General features: G+C 40.5%; 3 protein-coding genes across 5 annotated transcripts in view; 1 reads left to right on the plus strand and 2 right to left on the minus strand.

Annotated features, from left to right (window-relative positions):
* The window catches only part of mrps33 (mitochondrial ribosomal protein S33), a 216,316-nt gene that overhangs the window by 182,745 nt on the left and 14,680 nt on the right, over positions 1 to 18,891 (minus strand). The window lies entirely within an intron of this gene.
* On the plus strand, positions 265 to 3,491 carry tmem121b (transmembrane protein 121B). Its single transcript, XM_072377160.1, has one exon. It carries the CDS (start codon positions 310 to 312, stop codon positions 1,483 to 1,485), a length of 1,176 nt encoding a protein of 391 aa, XP_072233261.1. The 5' UTR covers positions 265 to 309; the 3' UTR covers positions 1,486 to 3,491.
* Positions 6,807 to 17,242, minus strand: il17ra1a (interleukin 17 receptor A1a). 3 transcript variants are annotated; one of them, XM_072377158.1, is made up of 11 exons: positions 17,046 to 17,242; positions 16,616 to 16,640; positions 15,389 to 15,535; positions 14,911 to 15,032; positions 11,810 to 11,936; positions 11,557 to 11,604; positions 11,333 to 11,475; positions 9,856 to 9,927; positions 9,669 to 9,744; positions 8,979 to 9,083; positions 6,807 to 8,844 (listed from the first exon to the last, which is right to left on the minus strand). In XM_072377158.1, exons 1-11 carry the CDS (start codon positions 17,139 to 17,141, stop codon positions 7,382 to 7,384), a joined length of 2,424 nt encoding a protein of 807 aa, XP_072233259.1. In that variant the 5' UTR covers positions 17,142 to 17,242; the 3' UTR covers positions 6,807 to 7,381. The 3 variants fall into 3 exon arrangements, with proteins under 3 accessions (XP_072233259.1, XP_072233258.1, XP_072233260.1); XM_072377157.1 differs by having other exon boundaries at positions 8,979 to 9,086; XM_072377159.1 differs by lacking the exons at positions 14,911 to 15,032; positions 16,616 to 16,640; positions 17,046 to 17,242 and having other exon boundaries at positions 8,979 to 9,086; positions 15,389 to 15,529.

Raw genomic sequence — 18,891 nt, forward strand, 5'->3', positions numbered from 1 at the left:
AAATTCTGTCCCCCACTTGACCCCATACCATGGGAAAATGGGACTAAGCCAACTTTTTCTTTTGTAGGCTATACTGATGTTTCTTTCCGGTCAATTGGGCCTGTTTGTTACATCGGTGCCTTTTATTTTAGATAAAGAACGATGCAATATCTAAAATTTCCCAGAACCAGAATGAAAACAGATAGAAGCAGATTAAGCAGCTGTAGTCCATTCCATCAGAGTCCGCGCCTTTCTTTGCTCTCTGTCTCCACCTTTAAAATTACCAGGAAGGAAGAAAAGCGGAGAAAGGCAGGCGACAGCTCAAATACAATGATCTCAGAATCTAGAAACGACAATCTGAAGGCCGATCTCCAATACGAAGCGAGTTATTGCCAAGACTCCCCCGTTTCCTCCTCTTCTGAAGCCGGGCAGCAGAGTGGGAGGCGGGACACTCAGACCACCAGCGGAAGCATCATCCCTGAGGAGAGCGGCAGCTTTCGGCCCTTGGTCTCCTCATCCACAGCCGCCGTCTGCATCATGACATCTGGGGAGTTCATGCAGACCGCTCCCCTGCTGGCGCACAAATCCAAAAGGAGCCTCCTGTATAAAGCGCTCTGCTTCCTCCTCCTCATGTTCCAGGGCGGCGTCCTGGACTTCTACCTCATCATCTTCACCGACCTGTACTGGTGCTCATGGATAGCCACGGACCTGGTGGTCATCTCCGGCTGGGGGATTTTCTTCCTGAAGAATGCGCGAAGCAAAAGGGAAAGGGCCTGCGGCTTCCACCAGAAGAGCTCAATTTTCGGCTGCAACCTCGGGGAGTTCACCTACGCGTACCTGGCTTGGCTCATCTATGTCATTGCCTGCACACCCAAAGTAGTGCTCATCTTGGAAACCTCCATCCTAGACCTGATCGCGGTCAAGGTCCCGTGCGGAGTGACCGGTTTTAAAATCATCGTGCTGCTGTCCGCGCCGCTGCTTTTCTGCCTTATCAACTCCATCGTCGTGGATTTAAACGGCTCGACGCGCCACCACTCCCAGAGCTGCTTCATGAGCACCTGCTTGGATCTGCTGGACAGTTTCACACTGGTGGAGATGCTTCTGAGGAACGAGATTCCCACTGTCTACCTGAAATACACCGTCATCTCGGTGTATTTCGTGGCTCTGACCGTGCCGGTGATGTGGCTCTATGAGCTGACTGCGTCCGAGCTGCGCTGCAGGTGGCTGTGGGCCCGCTTCTCCGCGGGCTTGGTGGTCAACGCGCCCTTGCTCGTGGTCCGGTGTTTCCAGGTGTATGTCTACAAGATGCCCGTGTCGGTGTTCATGTTCAAAAACATCTTCTTCTTAGTGTGTAGGTTGCTGGAGCTGGTGGAGCAGTGCGTGGCCTTGCGGGGGGTTCGGAGGCTGTCTGGCGGGAACAACCCGGCCCAGTTCTCTCACTGCGTGTCCGAGAATGACATGTGTCCTCATGGATATGTCAACACCCTCGCAGTCACCCAGTCATAGAGCCTTTTGTCTGTGGTGCTGGCAGGCGGGTAAGTGGAGCAGTCGCGCCGCCTTTTAGACGCAGCTGGAAACTCAACCTCTGCAGCCAGACTGCAAGCTGCCATGTCAGATACTTAGGCAACAAGGGTATAAGACAAAAGTGTGTCGGAGGGAGTGTGTACGATCATATTAATTTATGTGGAAAACAAAAAATGTATAAGAATTACTGCAAATAATCCAGACAAACCAAAATGAAACGGCCACTACACTCAAAGCGCATTTCTGCATTTTAGTGCAGTTGGAAAGTTGGAGCTTGATTCCAGCTTTTTGGACATCTAGTGGCCTGTGGGGCCCCGCTGGATCCCTTATGCAGCTCAGCTCTGTTAAATCATAAACTGATAGTCGAACACTAAAACTACATTTTGATATTAAAGCTCTTTAATAGACATCTCAATGAGGCATCGGTTCCTAAGAAAGCCCGTTTGTTCCATTTCAATTATGAACAGTAAAAGGACATCAAGCGTAGAAATATTTAGAATTTGAGTCCTAATTACTTCCACCTATGATGTACATAATGGGAAAACAAAACTTTCAGAAAAAGCTATCTTAAAAGCCAGACAAATTCTATCCCCAAAATCAAAGTGGGTCGTTGAAAGTAGTTGTGGTGATCTGACTCCATTTTGTAGGTCAAGAGGAAATAGAGATGATTGTACCAAAATGACATAATTAAACAGAGCTAGAATAATGTCAAGAGGAACCTAAACAGACGTCGCTGTTCTGACTTGTGATTCTGGGGCCCCTTGGCCCCACGGCAGCTACTTGCATCAAGGGCTGTATTTATTCGTTGTCAACACAATCTCCAGCACTGCTTAGCAACATTTACTTCATCCCACGAAGTCCCATGAAAAAAGAGAAAGATGATACCTGAGCTAAAACATTACAGAGCATCTTAATTTTTCCATCTGGTATGAAACGACTTCTTCATCTGAGCAGCATGTCAGCTACGTTTTACCAGCTGGGCACAGGATCCCCACACAGCGTCTCCACAGATCGATAAGCTCGATAACCACAGACTCAAAGGAAAAGACTAAGAAACAATGTTAGGGATTCTGCCATTTAGTGGTGTGAATTACCTGACCACTTTGACATGTATCAAATTGCCCCTCAGCTGCTTCCTTCATTTGGTGACGTGACCCGCTGTGTTCAATCAATAAGTTGCAGTTATGTTTAATGTAACATTATATGAAGCCAAATAAGAATCGTTTGAATATTTTTTAAGATGTATTTTTAGAAGACAAAAGGATTTTCAAGCAGACTTGTTCAGTATATTGTTGCTATGACTTCAGATAACTGCACGTCGAAGGCCTGAAGATGACTAAACATTCTGAGGTTTCCACATGGAAAATTATGCTCTCCGACCCCATAAGTGAATGGATTTCCAGTTTCCGGATAGGTTCAGTGTCATTGGTACTATCTTTACAACGTTCCCTCTTTGGACCAGTCAAACCAAACAAGGGCAACAGCCTTTTACAAATGAACATTTATCTATTTATTCAGTGTGTGAGTTTCACTACTGTATTCAAATGGAATTCAGAGGGACAGCAGATGTGTGTGTGTGTGTGTGTCTGTGTTATAACAAAGGTGCTGTTAGAGTAATCCTGTGGTTTAATTCCCAATACCTGGGCCCTGCTCTTCCCATGTCCATGAATGTTTTCTGTTGATGACCATGTTGTCTGCAGGTCTGTACTGGATCTAAAAGCTGTGTCTGGTGATGACTACTAAAAGTAGATTTGTTTGTACCTTCACACCACACTAAAAGACAGTGCCATAGCAACCACGTGTTTTACAGTCCTTGTCAAATGGAAAAAAAGCCTTGGTTGGTTTCCCTGGCTGTGCCACTGTTTTACTACTTCTGTCACTTTTTGGAACACGACTCTTCTACTGTTCACTCTCACGATGAGAGTTCATTTCAAGGCTTGTAGTTTGTTGTTTGTCTTCTTTCTACCTGTTGCTTTGGGGGGTTTTTCAGCCAGATGATTTCAGCTGGCAGCATTTTTGAGTTGAAAAATTCTGTTAAAATGGTGAAGACTTGCTGAATATGTTGCAGGGCAGCACTTTGTGTTTTGCATTGAGAGAAGAGATACTTCTCAGTTGGGAGGGAGGTTTTGCTGCTGTGATTGCATTTTTGTTATGACAGGAAGGTTATAATTCTTCCTTCTATGTGATAGGCCTTCAAGATTCTAAATAATGCAGAAATAGAAAAGTTCTGCTTTATTTATAGGCACATTGGAGAACATTGTAGGTCTCTTATTTATATTTTTGCAAGGCAGCAAATTCACTACCCTGTAGCTTTTCAAGAAACAAGACACAAAAATTACAGGGCAGGTGTGAGAAGTCACAGCACTACTGATGACAATCATTATTTTCACCCATGCCTAAGTTTTATCCTGAGCTTAAGGAAAAAGCAGTTGGACTTCCTGAGGCAGTTCCATCACCTTTTCCACCTTGATTCATGTCATAAAACAACTCTCATGATGAACTCACAGGGAAAAGTGATCCTAATGGCCCACAAAACAATCAGCTGGGCCATGCATGTGACTTAAATCACCCTCACAGAGGCTGGGACTGAAAATCAGCCGGTTAAAACAATGTGTCAACCGGCGGTCACTTAAAGCCTTTCCAGACGGTTGCTCTGCTCTAAAAAGGAATCTGACAAAATCCCCAATCAGGTAACTTAAAGACGACGTCTGTGCAGTGAATTCAGTTAAACAAACTTGTGCTTTTTAGGAGGAGAAATTCTTAAATGTTTTCAAACTACATGCATACTACGAACATTTTTCTGTCAATAGCTTGATTCCTCTCCTGTGCACGTATACTGTTACTGGGATGGTGGTCTGGTTAAATGTCCCAGCTGAGCTGTAACTGTAGACTGACTCAACTGTGCTTGGATGGTTTATATGAATTAGTCCCCACCACTTGGATGAGAGGTGGAATGTCTTCAGGAACCAAAGGGAAGTCCAGTTGCCTTCTCTTGAGGAACTTGGGATCACCATGAGTCGGTTAAAAAACAATTTGCCATTTATTTTTTTCGGGGGGGACTTTTTTTTTTGGTTTTTTTTGTTTGTTTTTCGGTGTTGAGCTTCTTTTTTTCAGAGAGGATGTACAAGTTTGCATACTAATGTGTTGAAGGAAGAGATTGTCTGCATCCAAGTGGTGCAGGGAACAGCAAGGTGATTCCAAACTCTCAGTGAGCAGTGCAATATTTGACTCTGACCATTAACTTGGCCGACATTCTTTCTTTTAGCGGTTGGAACTTCATTCCACCGTCTACTTTGACGAGCTCTTCTATGTGCTTGTAGCAGTTTGAAGTTTGGAGTTTATTATCAGAAATGTACATGTGACTGAGTATGATGGTGAGAAAGATGATGAAATAGTGCAATATTAGTTGGAGGTATATGAACTATTTTGAATGCCTATTGTCTTAGAGATGAATGCACTCCTAATGTAGATATGGTTTTGGTGAGTTGTGCCTTCTGTGCAGCACAGGAGGAGCAGTGAGGAGAAAAGCACACTATGACAGAGCTATAGTTATGTCCACTTATTTAACACATCCCAAATACTACTAACTGCTTGGATGTGGTGTCCAGTTGTCCATTTTCCAAGCAGCCAGTAGTTTCCTACGACTCGTTCCTACACCTTTGAGCAGGTATGGCATCAGATGTCAATGGACCTCATTTAATTCCCACCTTATTTTTTCACGAAGTGCTTCTTCCGCATCCATTCAACGAATCAGAGAAGCCGAGCACTCCAAGAAACGCCCCGCAATGACAGCACTGCAGTTACAATTTGGAACAAACATTCTATCTTAAAATCTTTGCCTTTATCAGCAGTCATCCTGCTGCCAGAAGTTTGTTGGCTGTAAAATCAGACGACTCCATATCCCTTTGAGTGGTCAACAAAAAGCAAACAATTATGCTTAAATGTAGACCATTTGTACTGTATGACAGCTATGAAAGCAGTTTGGTTGTAGTTAAAACCTGGCTAATGTGAAGTCTGATCCCTTAGAACTGTTTTTGTAATTTGCAATGATGCCGTGTGAAATTGGAATTGTATTATTAGGTGTGAAGGTGTTTCTCCCACCCAAATGTATTACTGGGCTAAACGTGGTTTCCATAAAAACAGAATTTCAAAACAATGTTTCATGCAAAGTATAAAAAAAATATAGAACGATATGGACGTTGTGATGGGGGTGGTTGTATTCATTCATGTGAATAATGAAACTGCACTTTTTAAAATCATTTTTTAGCGCTTTGGTTGTGATTCTTAATGGCTCTTAGGAAGAGAGCTGACCACAGGAAGATCTTTTCTTCATGTCCAACCTATGCCTTCCTTTTCTTTACCAAAAAAAAAAAGCCCATCCCTATAAAAGAACTGGATAAATGTCAACGTTGAGTCATTGTGTGAAAATATTTTATAAAAACTTTGACTTTGGAACCAACGCTGAAAGCACCATAACTGGTGACCGTGGCAGCTTTTTACCACCTGCTGAACAGTTGGCTTATAGTATTAATGGAATCAAGTTTATTCTGGTCTTTCAGACCCGTACTCACATTTGAACATCTGTGTAGTTTTCTTTAATAAATTATTCAAATTAATACTATGCAGGATTTTTTTTTCAAAATTTCAACCAACAGATTTTTTAAAAAAGGCCGTTTTTATTAATAGTAACTCCACTAACTGATTTGGTTGCCTCTGTACAATATGAATAAATTTGTGGGAGAGCTGACAGTCAAACATACAAATTACTGGAACATGTGCAGCTGAACTAGTCAAATATTTTCCATGAAAAGGGTTTCAGCTGTCAGTGAAAGTGAGGTGGTCGCAGTTATTCTGCGTTAAGACTGCCACAGATCATCATTATCAGGAACATCTCGCACCACAGTGACATGATGGAAGCCGAGGAATCTCTACTACAAAAACTGTGTCTTCTGATAGAATCTTGGACCTCATATCGTTTTAAGTTTGGCATTCATTAACTATGCCAACATTTGCTGCTTGGGAAGCTGTGGCCTCGAAGGAGGATTGCAGAACAGAATCAGTGGTGGTTTTGTCTCTCTTTAAGAACAACCTGCTTGTTGCTCATCTCTACAGCAAACATATTTATATATTTTATACCAGTTTGTATTATTACAGTGTGCCAGTAAAATACTAAGCATTTGCTTACATGCATATACAGTGCTGCTGTAAAGCCTATTTAATATTTAGAGTCACGCATACATCTTAATGCAGTTTAATTCCAAGGACTTTCCTTGTAAACTTTGCACTGAGCTGTAGAGGGCCTTTAACCTGTATAAGGAAGCAGTGTGCGACCGCTATGAAGCCACTAAAAGCTTTCATGGACATTCAAAGGAACCAAACATAAAACAGCACGTGGATTAAAATGATCTTTTCTTCCTTTGTGCAGTTAAACGTTTTCACAGCTTTCTTTTTCTTTAACCTTGTTTACAGGGACATTGCTGTTGTTTACAGATAGGATTTTACCAGTGCTGTGAAGTTGTGTGGCATATATCTGTACTGATATAATCAATGTACTGTAAGACAGTATAATGTGGTAGAAATGTGAAATAAATCAGAGGAAAGACTGTAAAATGTGTAGAAATTTATTTGGATTTTACAACACTACATTATTGGGTCTAAAAACAGAGAATGCAGACATCATTTCATCATTTCAGTTCAAACTGTGTTGAACTCATTGCCACAAGGTAATTTAGAGGGTAACGTCTCTTGAGGATGTGGACCACCTGAGCGTTGCCCTGTGACCTCCTGTCTGAGTAAGAACCCAGGGCAGGAGTTAATTAAGCTGCAGTAGATCATGGTGACAGCTATAATGTCAGCCTGTGAAGGTTCACTGCACATATCAGTTCTCTTCAGGATCCATGTCATAATGTCCAAGATTCCGCTGAAAAAGCCACTCCTGGAATCTTGCCAAAGCCACCTTTGGATCAGCAGCTTCAGGCTGGGAAGACATTTTAGAGATGTAGCCTTGATCGGATCCACTGCTCGGATCCTTTCCACTTGGCTCCAGATCCTCTTTCTCCTCCACCTCTTCAGGCTGGGAGGGGCTCATTTCAGAAGAAGGGAAATACATGCTCTGTCTGACTTGACATGGGAAATCTGAAAGTCTCGAGACCAGAGAGTTCTTTGGTGCGAAGCATTGTTCGTCTGAATGGGCAGAAAGATGGCTCATAGGTAGTAAGGAGTCCTCTTCATCGTCCTCAGCGGGCATTTGAGCCAAGGGCTCTTCTCTTAGGGAGAGCCAGTTCTGGCCAGGAAGTGGCTGGTTGTTCCAAACAGGCTCTGCGATGAATGCAGACTCTGGAGTCTGGCTGTAAGGATGCAGCAGGTGATCCGTAAGCACTTCAACTTGACATGAGGAAAACTGATGTTCGTAATCAGGATTCACTACAGGTAGAAGTTCTGCCACTGATGGCAGCCGGTGCTCTGGGTTCACTTCAGGTGTCAGAATGTGAACGCTGTTGCAATTCTTACTGATAGGTACGTCACAAATGTAAATAGGAGGCCCATCTCTGATTGGAGGGATACACTCTAAGACAGGAGGGATCTGAAGCTGGTCAGTGAGCTGGTCGGCTTCAGTCACAACCTCCTCTTCACTGACCACACACTCCTTCTCAAACCAATTGGGATTTTCTAACTGAAAGGCTTGGAAGGTTTCAATGGCATTCTTCAGGGCTCTCCCTGAGGGACAGTTGAAATATTCGTCCCTACCAATTCCCTCAATGTGGTTGACCTTACCTGGCTGATACTTCTCAATGTCTAAGATGCGGAAGTACAGTTCCTCAAAGTTCTTCATCAGGTTGTATTTGACTGCAATGTCAAAGACAGATGGCACATCCTTTTCACTGCTGATGTCCTCAAAGTAAGCTACCATGTATTTGCCAAGCATACCTGCCTGGTGCAAGTCTGGCAGAAACATATTGAGGAAAGGAATGAGCATGTCATCCGTGGGAGAGAGGATATCTTCCCTCAGTTTCACCTGCCCTTGACCACACAAGGCCCTCCATTTTGCCTGAACACCCCGTGAGCACAGCACCAGGATCTTGTCAGAGGGGTTTTTCAACTGTTGTCTTTGCCACTCAAGCCAGCGGAGACGACCCACCATGCTGACTGAGGTAGAGTCCAGCAGGTCTACCAGCACCTTGGTGCCACATTTGGCCTGGAGGAAGGCGCAGAGCTTCAGCACTACGTCCCTGTAAAGGTGGTGGTCCTGGGAGTAGATGACCAGCACATTTGGAGGTTGTTTAAGTGGCTGCTGCCATAGTTTCTCTTCGATGCCAGTTACTGAAGCAATAACAGGTTTACCTGAAAATAGAAAAAAAGCATCAATAACTGTCATTTCATGGAAACATGGAAACAAAACAACTAAAGCCTTTAGTTTTCTATACATTTTGAAGTTACAAATCAAAAGAGATTTGAACTGAAAATGGATTGTTTACCTTGCTTTCTGCAGAAAACGCACATAGAAACTGCCATAATCATACACACGAACACCGTTCCTAGGGCGAGGAATGTGTACAGAGAATCTGGACTTTCTTTTTCCTCTACTGTGGGAATAACAGACAGCATATTTATTAGCAGCTCCTCTGTTTGAAAGCAGAGTCAGTGTCGCTTCAACAGATTTTGGAATTTTATTTTAGTCGTGCAGACCAGCCATCAGGCTTTCAGAGCCACACACAAAACTGTTGCTTATCCACTGAAATATTTCCCTTAAACAACATTTAAAGTAAAAAAGTCAGGTTAGCCAGTCTTTCTGGAGCTTTAGTCTCAAAACTTGATAGTTTCACTACATTTTGTTATCAATTGGATGGATGTCCTAGTTCACATTAAATTCAAATGTAGAGTGCAATAATAAACATAAAATAATGTACTTGTTGATAAAAAAAAGACTATATGTAAATAATATAATAATAAATGTTACTATAAGACATACTTATTCTAATAACTGATCAATTGGATACAGGCTTTTTGCTGCATGAGAAAACCAGTGAATTCAATCATAAACTTTATGATTGGTTCCCAGTTTGAATATGATTGAGGCTAAGAAGCCTCATACTGTAATCATCAGTCAGTGTATTCAGTTTCGTCCCCACTCAGGCATGAATTTTATATTCCATTATACTCCATACCTATGGACTTGCAAATATTTAGAGTTCTTCTTTGTCGTGGACAGTCACTGTAACATTGTGGGAAATATGGTTTTATCTGCAGAGAAGAAAAATCAAGTTAATGCTCAAATGTATGCGGTTATGATAAATACAGAAAGTCTTAGATATGCACCAACATCACTCAGCAGAATAAGTTGGAAAGATTTACCTCAGCATCAAACTGGCAGCATGACAGCGGCCATAGATCGAGGCTGAATGTTACAGTCAGGGTCCCATTGGTCTGGGGAAAAGGTTGTCACATGCACAGTTGTTAGTATTCAGGCACATCATTTGAGGGTACAGAATTGCTGCTATGAAAATATTGATAAAAACAATTGCAAAAGGTTTACATTATTTTAACATAATTATTGTACATCATCACAGGAACATTCTCTGTTTAGGAAAATCTGTAGTCAGGAAAGAGGATGCACACCTGCTGTAACATGTTCTCAAAAAAGAAAAAAAACAACAACAAAACAAATAATACAGAAGTAAAACATCTCAGTTTGACAAATTATTATTCAACAGCATAATAAAATGACAGCTTTCACAATATCATCATATTATGGTCTGGTATGAGCCACAGTTTTTCACAGTTCAGTAACGACGACTGCGTTAGCCCAGCTCCTAAGGCTAACCTTACTAGCATGCTAAATGCTAAAGCTCATCTTGGGATTCATTTTGGCAGCCTGGAATCCATGAAATGGATATTCTTTTGTGTTACATTATTACAATGTCTGTTTTGATGGAAGCCAACAGAACCATAACCTCATTTTTACAGTAAGGAAGTACTTTGTACTATGTAAAACAGCAAGGAAACAGCAAGTGGAAGTTATCTGAAAACACTTGACGTAAACTCTACCACTTGGCAGTCGTGTGTGTAGCTCCACTCTTTAACACTCTGACCTCTAAATGGGGACTTTTTATCAGTTAAATGTGAAGTAGTCAATTTATGAAAACTTGAGTGACTTCATGGAGTTATTTTTGTCTGTAGTAGCACAAAATATTTCATGTTCTGCTAAGAGACTGGACGGATCAAATGGTCTGCGATGACTACTTGTTCCTTTACAACCCTTTATTTAAGACTTTTTCTACTATACACCGTTGAAAGAGAAGATAAATACACAGTATCTTGACAGTAGTGTAAAGAAAAAGCCAAGTGGGAGGCTGACAGCTCACTTCAACTAAACTGCAGCATAGTTCTCTGTGAGGAGAATAAAAGTTGTATTTTCATGTATCATTGTTCTTATTCAGTGGTTAATTGCTCCAAATTTAAAAAGGAGTGTTCTGATGACCATATGCACTGTTAAGAAAATGTATACAAGTACTATGAATACAGTTACAGCACTTGGGAAGAAGATGTGTATTATATTGGAGTTACATACATTCATATTGTTTACAACTATAAGTAGAAGCCTTTCCTATAATCAGCAGAAAAATAGTGCTGCAAGGTAGTTAACGACTTCCTGTACTACAAAGGAAAAAACTGGGGTAAAAACTAGGCTAATCAGAATACAATCTGCTGCAATGAGCAACTAGAGTAAAGATTTATGTCAACCCACTCAGACGGAAAATGCATTCATCCTGTGTATGAATACGCCAACCACACAGGCTACTGAAAAACTTCCAGCATGATGCAACCTTACCTTATCTACGATGCGATTCTCTGAAGAAGAGCCACACCTAACAATAACCAAGTACTTCTCACAGAGTGTGTCGGGGTTGAAGCTGACAGCCAGAAGACTGTCTGCTGACTGAGCCAGACTAATGTTTGGCTTCCACAGGCTTCCTACAGCAACGAGACAACTTGTTAGCAGTCTTTTAGAAGATTTCCTCATTCTTGATGTGTTGCAATAAGTATGCGACTCACCTCTCTCTATGCAAAACTGCGTCATCTGCATTTTGGGATTGATGCAGTCTAAGTAAATGAGAAAAATCATTACTATTGACATTAATTTTACTTTATTATACCTTACTCTTTAATCTTCCAAGTTTAAAGAGCAAAAAAACCCCACAAACACTTAAAAACGTTTACCATGACTCACCATTTGTCAAAAACAAAAAACAAACAGTGGAAATCAATCAACTAAATAAACTAAATGGTGATTTTGACCGGAACTCACCAGGGACTCTGACAATTGCGCTGACGTTATAGTCACTGTGGTAGATCTCGGGTTTGGGTATGTTGAAGACGGAGACCTTGTATATGTAGCCAGGGTCCAACACCAGCGTGTCAGAAGAGAACGACCACTGAAAATACAAAATAACACTGGCTCTCATGGAATGAAACTTTTGAATGGTGCATGGAAGATACAAATACAGATACAGCACCATTTCAACCATGTCATAGTGCTGCTATGTTTTTCTCAGTCATCTACATGTTCATGCTGCACTAGTTAGTCTGAGTCCTTTGACTGACACACACACACACACACACACACACACACACACACACACACACACCAGGGGAAATCTGGGGTTCAGTTTCTTCCCCAAAGACACCTAAATATGTTAACGGACTGGGGATCGAACCATCAACATTTCAATAGGTGGGCGACCACTCCTCCGAGCCACAGCTGTCCAAATTATATTGCTGCTTTGACATAAAGTTATGAAACTGATCCTTATCTGCAACAATGAAAACCAAGAGATGAATTCGAAATGGAACTTGAACATTTATTTATTTGCAAAGTGAAATGGTTTCTTACTTAAAAAAATAACCTGTTAGCAGCTGTAGCAAGTCATCATTGCCCTAAAACTGTTAGCTAATAGCTAACAGTCAATAATAACACTGCAGCAGAAGGAAAATTTCTACTTTTTACATGTCTTCATTTATTTCACACAAACAGACTCAAGTTAACTTAAAAATTAAGCTTTTCTATTTAAAAAATATATGCTAATATACCTCTATATATTATGTATTTTAGATTTAGGTTATTTATTTGTATTTTTGCAGTAAGGCCTCCTAATGTGAGGAGTAGTCTATTATAATATATATATATATATATAGATATAATAAATACATTATTCAATTTGCCAGTTTTTTGAAAACTTCCACGTCTTCTTTACTTATATCTTATAGGCTCAGGAAACCCTTCCAGAAATCACTGTCTGTGAACACAGTTCATTGCGCCATCCACAAATTCCATCAAAACTCTATCATGCAAAGAAGAAGTCATAAGTGAACCTGATTTAGAAACACTGACATCCTCTCTGGGTCACGGCTCATTCAAATAGACAGAGGGCCAAAAATAATCTGAATTTGAGTTCTTCTTGAAAATAATGGTTGCCATGAATGTCGGGCTAAAGAGGAGAGGGATTGTGTGTCTTGTTATCAGCTCAGTTCAAAAGCCTGCATCTCTGATGATATGAGGGTGCATTGTTGTCTATAAAATAGGAAACTTGCACATCTGAAAAGGCACCATCCAGGTTTTAGAGCAACAGCTTTTTCTACGAAAGGCCAAGATTGAATCTATTACAACAGTGTGACTCCGGAGAAGAAGTTTAACTTAAAACACTTTAGAGCATTGTGAAATGTAAAATAGGACAAAGAACAAGTGGAACTGTTGAGCAGCTAGACAACTACAACCCTTGGCAAAATTTATAGTCTCATCAGGCTCGGAGGAAATTCATTCTGTGTTTTTTGTTTCTTTTTCCATTTACGATTAAGTAGAAGAAACAAATAATCTCCTTTTAATTGTCATTCCTAAAACAAATACCTGCGCCAGTCTAAATATGCAAATGAGCGTGCAGTTAAAGAAAGTATCTGCAAAGCTTAATGAGCTTTTGCACCTGGATGACTTACAGGAGGAAGCTGTCAGTGGAAACTATGGAAAGAATTTCAAAAATATTTTGTATTGTATTTCTGTGTTGCATTTCAACCTGCAGTATGGCAAAAGATGCTGGTTGTTCCCAGCCAGCCGTGTCTAAAACCTGGAGCAAGTACAAACTAAATGGGAGGGTAAAAGGGAAACATATAGGTTGACCAATGATGACATCAACAGAAATCAGAAACAAATATGAGTAAATATTTGTGAGCGAACTGTAAGAAACCAGCTGAAGGAATATGGAGTAATGTCTAGAAAAGCCAAATGTACACCATCCCTGTCACCGAAACAAAAGAAGACAAGGTTGTAGTGAGCTTAAGTGAAGCAGTCGCAAAAAGTGTTCAAAGATTTTCTTCAGAAAAGACAGATGGGCTCCACAACATGGCCAACTAACAATCAGGATCTCGACCAGCGTTCAAATTTATGGTGGAAACTGGAAGAAAATGCTCCATGAACAGCAAAGCTGGCCAGAAGTTGAAAAGTGAATGATGAAAAAGATTGTTTTTCATTAGGGAAGTCCTAACAGGATTTAAGCTGTCAGAAACAGCCAGAGGGGGGATGTGTTCTCTTTTTTTCTTAAATCTTTAAAAAAATGATTTCACAATTTTTTCATCAACTTGATTTGAGAAAAAACACGAGTTGAATGAACACCCTCCAGGTGTGGTGAGTCTGTCATTTTTGCCAAGGATTGTGTGTCAAACAAACAAGAACGAGACTAAAGGTGCAGCAGCTGGTCTCCTTCAGTTCAGTCACAGTGTTGCTAAAATGTGGAGATAATGCTTCAACCTTTGAGACATTTCGCTACCGTCACAGTCAAGGTGAGCTCGTGTTTCTTTATGGAAACTCTTCAGCTAACAGTTACAGAGCGGCTTCTTTACAGCAAGATGTCTGAGACATGCCCATGTGTTGTTAACAAGCAATACCTCCTCTTTAACCCTCGCTGCCCTGACTGCGGTCTGTTGGAGTTTGGATTTCCGTTGGAGTTGGGAATGTGCTCATCCCACATATTTCACAGTGAAACACAGAAAATTGCTATTGACCTTACATTCCCTGTGATGATCAGGGAACAAAATGGTTTTACTTCTTCCATCTTACTTCCCATTTTGTTCTTTGCTACATCTGCGACTTCTCTTCAACACATCGAGAATTGGCAAAACAACTATTTGACAAAGGATTGGACACTCTGAAGACTCTATAAAACATACTCAACATAACAGTTTTTTGTTCACTACACGGTTTTATATGTTATTTCACTGCTTTCAGCGTATTCAGCACTGCTCTATGACATAGAACTGAATCTAAAAACCTATGCACCTGTACGTTTTTCTAAACATTGACTGGTGCTGTATCCTAGATGTAAATCTTTGAAATTTCCAAATGGACTTTGCGTCACCCACCTTTTCCCCTGATGGGCTTCTCATTTGAAGAATGTTTTTGAAAGTGTATCGAATGCACACGTTCTGGTTGTTGGACATCACCACAACATGAACCTCAGTGGCCTTCAGGTAGCGGATACTACCTGTGAACAAATGCAGTAGACCTAACTTTTTGCCTCAATAATCAGTCCTGTCTGCATCACAGTACAATGACATTTGATTTCATTCTTCTCAAATGGATCAAGAAACACAAGCTGTCAAATGACTGATAATTAGATCGTGTTACTTTAACTCAGGGGGGCCTTGGCAATGGGTTGCCAGTTACCTCTACTGATTAATCTTACAAATCCTAAGTATTAATAAATATTAAAAGCGTTACAATTATAAATCAAATCGGAACTGACCCATTAACCTAAGTTTGGCCATGACATGAGGTCGAACATCACACATATTATGGTGTTGTATACTGAGAAGAATTGCAGAGAACAGACAGACTCACCATCATCCTTAATCTTCCAGTTAGCATGCAGTACAGGCTGCAGCTGTCCTCTGTCATCCCGTCTCGTGTCGACCGACACCTGTAACTCCTCTGGACCACTGGGAGTGTAATCGTTAACTTTCAGCCACCCAGGGTCCATACAGTTACCTACACACAGAAACGCACATGCACTGAATGGTGGAGAGTCATTCAAGCATCGACGTTGGTTTGATTTGTAGATGTATGTGTTAATTCATATGCATCAGTTTACTGTCTGCTTGTGGCCCGAGACGAAATAAAAGTACAAACTAAATATGTTCCACCAAATCAAGCATCACTCTTGTTTATATTAAACTGAGTCAAAAGCTGATGATTTCATCTGTAATTGAGCTTTTAAGCGAGGTAATTCTGACCCGTAGTCTTGACTCAGAGAATATTTGTGTTTAGTTTATCTTCTTTGTGTGAACCTGAAAGAACACGGTTTTGAAGGCAGTTCTAAACGAAGTCTGCAAGCTTGTCTGCCCAAAAATAAACATCTGTGAAAACACTTTGATTCATTGTTCATTTTGGTTTTCGTACAATTTTCCAGGAAAAAATAACGTAAAAAAACAAAAATAGCAAAACGCTGTACAGAACTGTGTTGCAGACCCTTGCAGAAGAGATGCGGTAAACTTAACCGTTTCTTCGATGTGCTTTTTGATCTTTTTATTTCCAGTCAGTCAGCAGAAAAACTTGGCCCGAGGCCGAGCGGAACCTTCCAAAAAAGACGAAGCTCTAAAACGTGCAGCACAAGTGAAAAGTAAAAGTTGGAGTGACCCAGCCTTCCGAAACTGAATCCCTTTAAGCAACACAAGGAGATTGGAACGTCATTGAAGTTCTCCAAGCTCCTAGTAGAGGCCTGGGAAATCATTTTAGCCGTTATTGGTAACTAATTAACCTAAAATAGCTCAATAAATAACTGCAAAAAAAAGGACACTGTTAATGGTCAAGAACAGTGTGAATAACTTTGGGCTTAAGCGAGAGAGGAGATTATAGATCGGGTAGAATGTAAAAAACGTCATAAAAATGTATACATGCTTTCGTGGAAGAACTTTACAAAGACTCAACCAACAATTGTTTTCTGCTTTTAAAAAAAGCTCAAATGTGTTCTGAAGTCTTCCAAAACAAAAACAAGCAACAACAAAAAAAAAAAAAGCACAAAAACCAGCACATATGAGCAGATATTTAGAAGAGTAGAATTTCACTCACTCTGTCTGGCTGTACAGTTGATGTCCTGTAGCGAAACAAAGAAAGAAAGAAGAGAACATATGTTGAATCATTAGTCTTCATTTCAAATGTCTGTATGTTTAAAAGGTTTGGGGAAGTATAAAGATGTGTCAAGTCTTAAAAAAAACAGAAACACTGAATTCAGAATGAGACTTTTGCCAATGATCTTAATCAAAATAAAAGTCTTTCTATAATTTGCTATTGTTCGCTGTTATTGTTTTGTGTATCTTTGTGTATTTTTACCCATTATCTAGTAGATTCTTCTTTTATTCTTTTACACAATTAAAATGTAAGTACTTTCACGTCGGTAGAACATACTAAAAACAAAAAACAAAAGAAAAGAAAAGAAAAAAACGATTATTTGTCATGTTGGAAATCTGCGACCAGCAGCGTGCGCCTCCATTTTTCTCACCTGTCGCGGGCAGTTGGGAGCTCCACCTGATAGATTCCGCACCGCGGACGACAGCGTCGCGTACACCAACACCAACACCGCTCGACGAAGGTCCATCTTTTGAATCACCTGTTTTTTCCTGTTACGGTGTCAGTTCTGATATTTCAAACAAACTCCAAAACTCTAGCAAGACCCCTTGGTACAGTGAACCTTACAGTAGGTGCCGCTTAATGTCAAACTTCCTGCTCGCCTCGGAGTGAAAATCCCCTTCGCTGATGACGGGAAAAGTTGTGTCATGCGTCCTTCACGTCGCTTCGAAATTCAGACAACTGCACGATTGTCTCCGTTAATAACTGATATTCTGTAATATCACTGTTTGTCATTTAGACGTATTTGTCTTTAACTTCGCTCTATATCTTTGTCCAGGGTTGGACAGAGATAGTCTTAACTATCAGTCTGACCCCGACATTCCACCTTCAGATGGATTTCTTTTTTGTATAAAGCCACAAACATTTCACTGAACTGGATTTGCTTTTTTTTTTTTTAAATAAGAAAAATGCGACATACAATATGTGCCGTTAATACATGGTGATTAAAAACTACACTGAGAGGATCAAATACACCAGGAAGTTTTTACTCTCTGTTTGTTTCTTCGCACCTGTGAATGAATAAACTATCCACTCCCCCCTCGTTTTTCTCTTGGAACATCTTTCCCGTACTTCCTGATAGTGGCAGTTCTCGTTTTGATCTTATCGTGCCTACAGAAAGGTTATAATTATCTCACATGACGGCAAATACATTCAAAACATGCTAAATCACAGACAAAGAACAAACTGTTCTGACCCATTCAGTATAGATTTAAAAAAGAATAAGAAGTAAGGCGGGAGGGTGGCGGTTGGACGTGATGTGCCGTAACAGCCACCAGATGGCAAAGGAGGACTTTACTGCAGCAGCAGAATCCTTTCAGATATCTGATGTACTACCATGCACAGCCTGTTTTCACAGATTAAGATGAAAGTTTTCATCTTACATGGCGACTGAAATCTTGCTTTATTTGTTACTTACTCTGTTATTGCACTTACACAAGTCCATCTTGTTTTCTTTTAGCTTTTTTGTCTCTCTCATCTGTTTTTTTCCCTCTCAGTAAGACTGTGACAGTGTCAAGCAAGGAAAAGAAGGCAGCCAAAGAAACCAAGAACAAGCCAGTTGTGGGGGAAACTACAAATAAAAAAATCTGTTTGAGGTTCTGCACCGTTGAACTGGAAGCTAAGATAACACCATCCAGAGTAACTAAATGGTTAGATAGAGTGTTTCTGAGATGTTTAGGTTCAAAGACAATAACTTATCTTTTATCAAAATTTAAAAGCAAAAATAATTAATAATTAAGAGTCACCTGGGCCTTAATGTCTTTGAGACATGATCATCGTCTGGCTTCATAGATTCAGACTGAGAAAGTCATTAAAGACCTCAGCCCTTTAGTTACTGTATACATTAAAAAACATAAAAACATGGGTTTTGTTTTTCATCATTTTGGCTACTGACATTGGCTTTGTGACTACTTTTTCTCCCTTTAAATTCTCATGTGTTATCCCACTTCCTTCCACTATCTAAGTATACATGAATTGTCCATCCAGTGGCTTGTTGTTCCGTAGTAAAGCACTTTGCGTTTGCATTGGAGCACTTTCAGACTGTCAGACTGCAGGCTTACTTGTGGTTCCTGGATTTCTTATAGTAGAATGGGAGGCAGGACCTTTACTTCAGGCCCCTCTCTTGTGGAACCAGCCATCAGTTTGGGTGGTTCATCAGGAAGCCCTCTCCACTTTTAAGATTAAGCTTAAAACCTTACTTTTTGATAAAGCTAAGCATA

The sequence above is a fragment of the Leuresthes tenuis genome, unplaced genomic scaffold (assembly GCF_036924035.1).
Source record: "Leuresthes tenuis unplaced genomic scaffold, fLeuTen1.0.hap1 SCAF_23, whole genome shotgun sequence".
In the NCBI taxonomy this organism is placed as follows: Eukaryota; Metazoa; Chordata; class Actinopteri; order Atheriniformes; family Atherinopsidae; genus Leuresthes; species Leuresthes tenuis.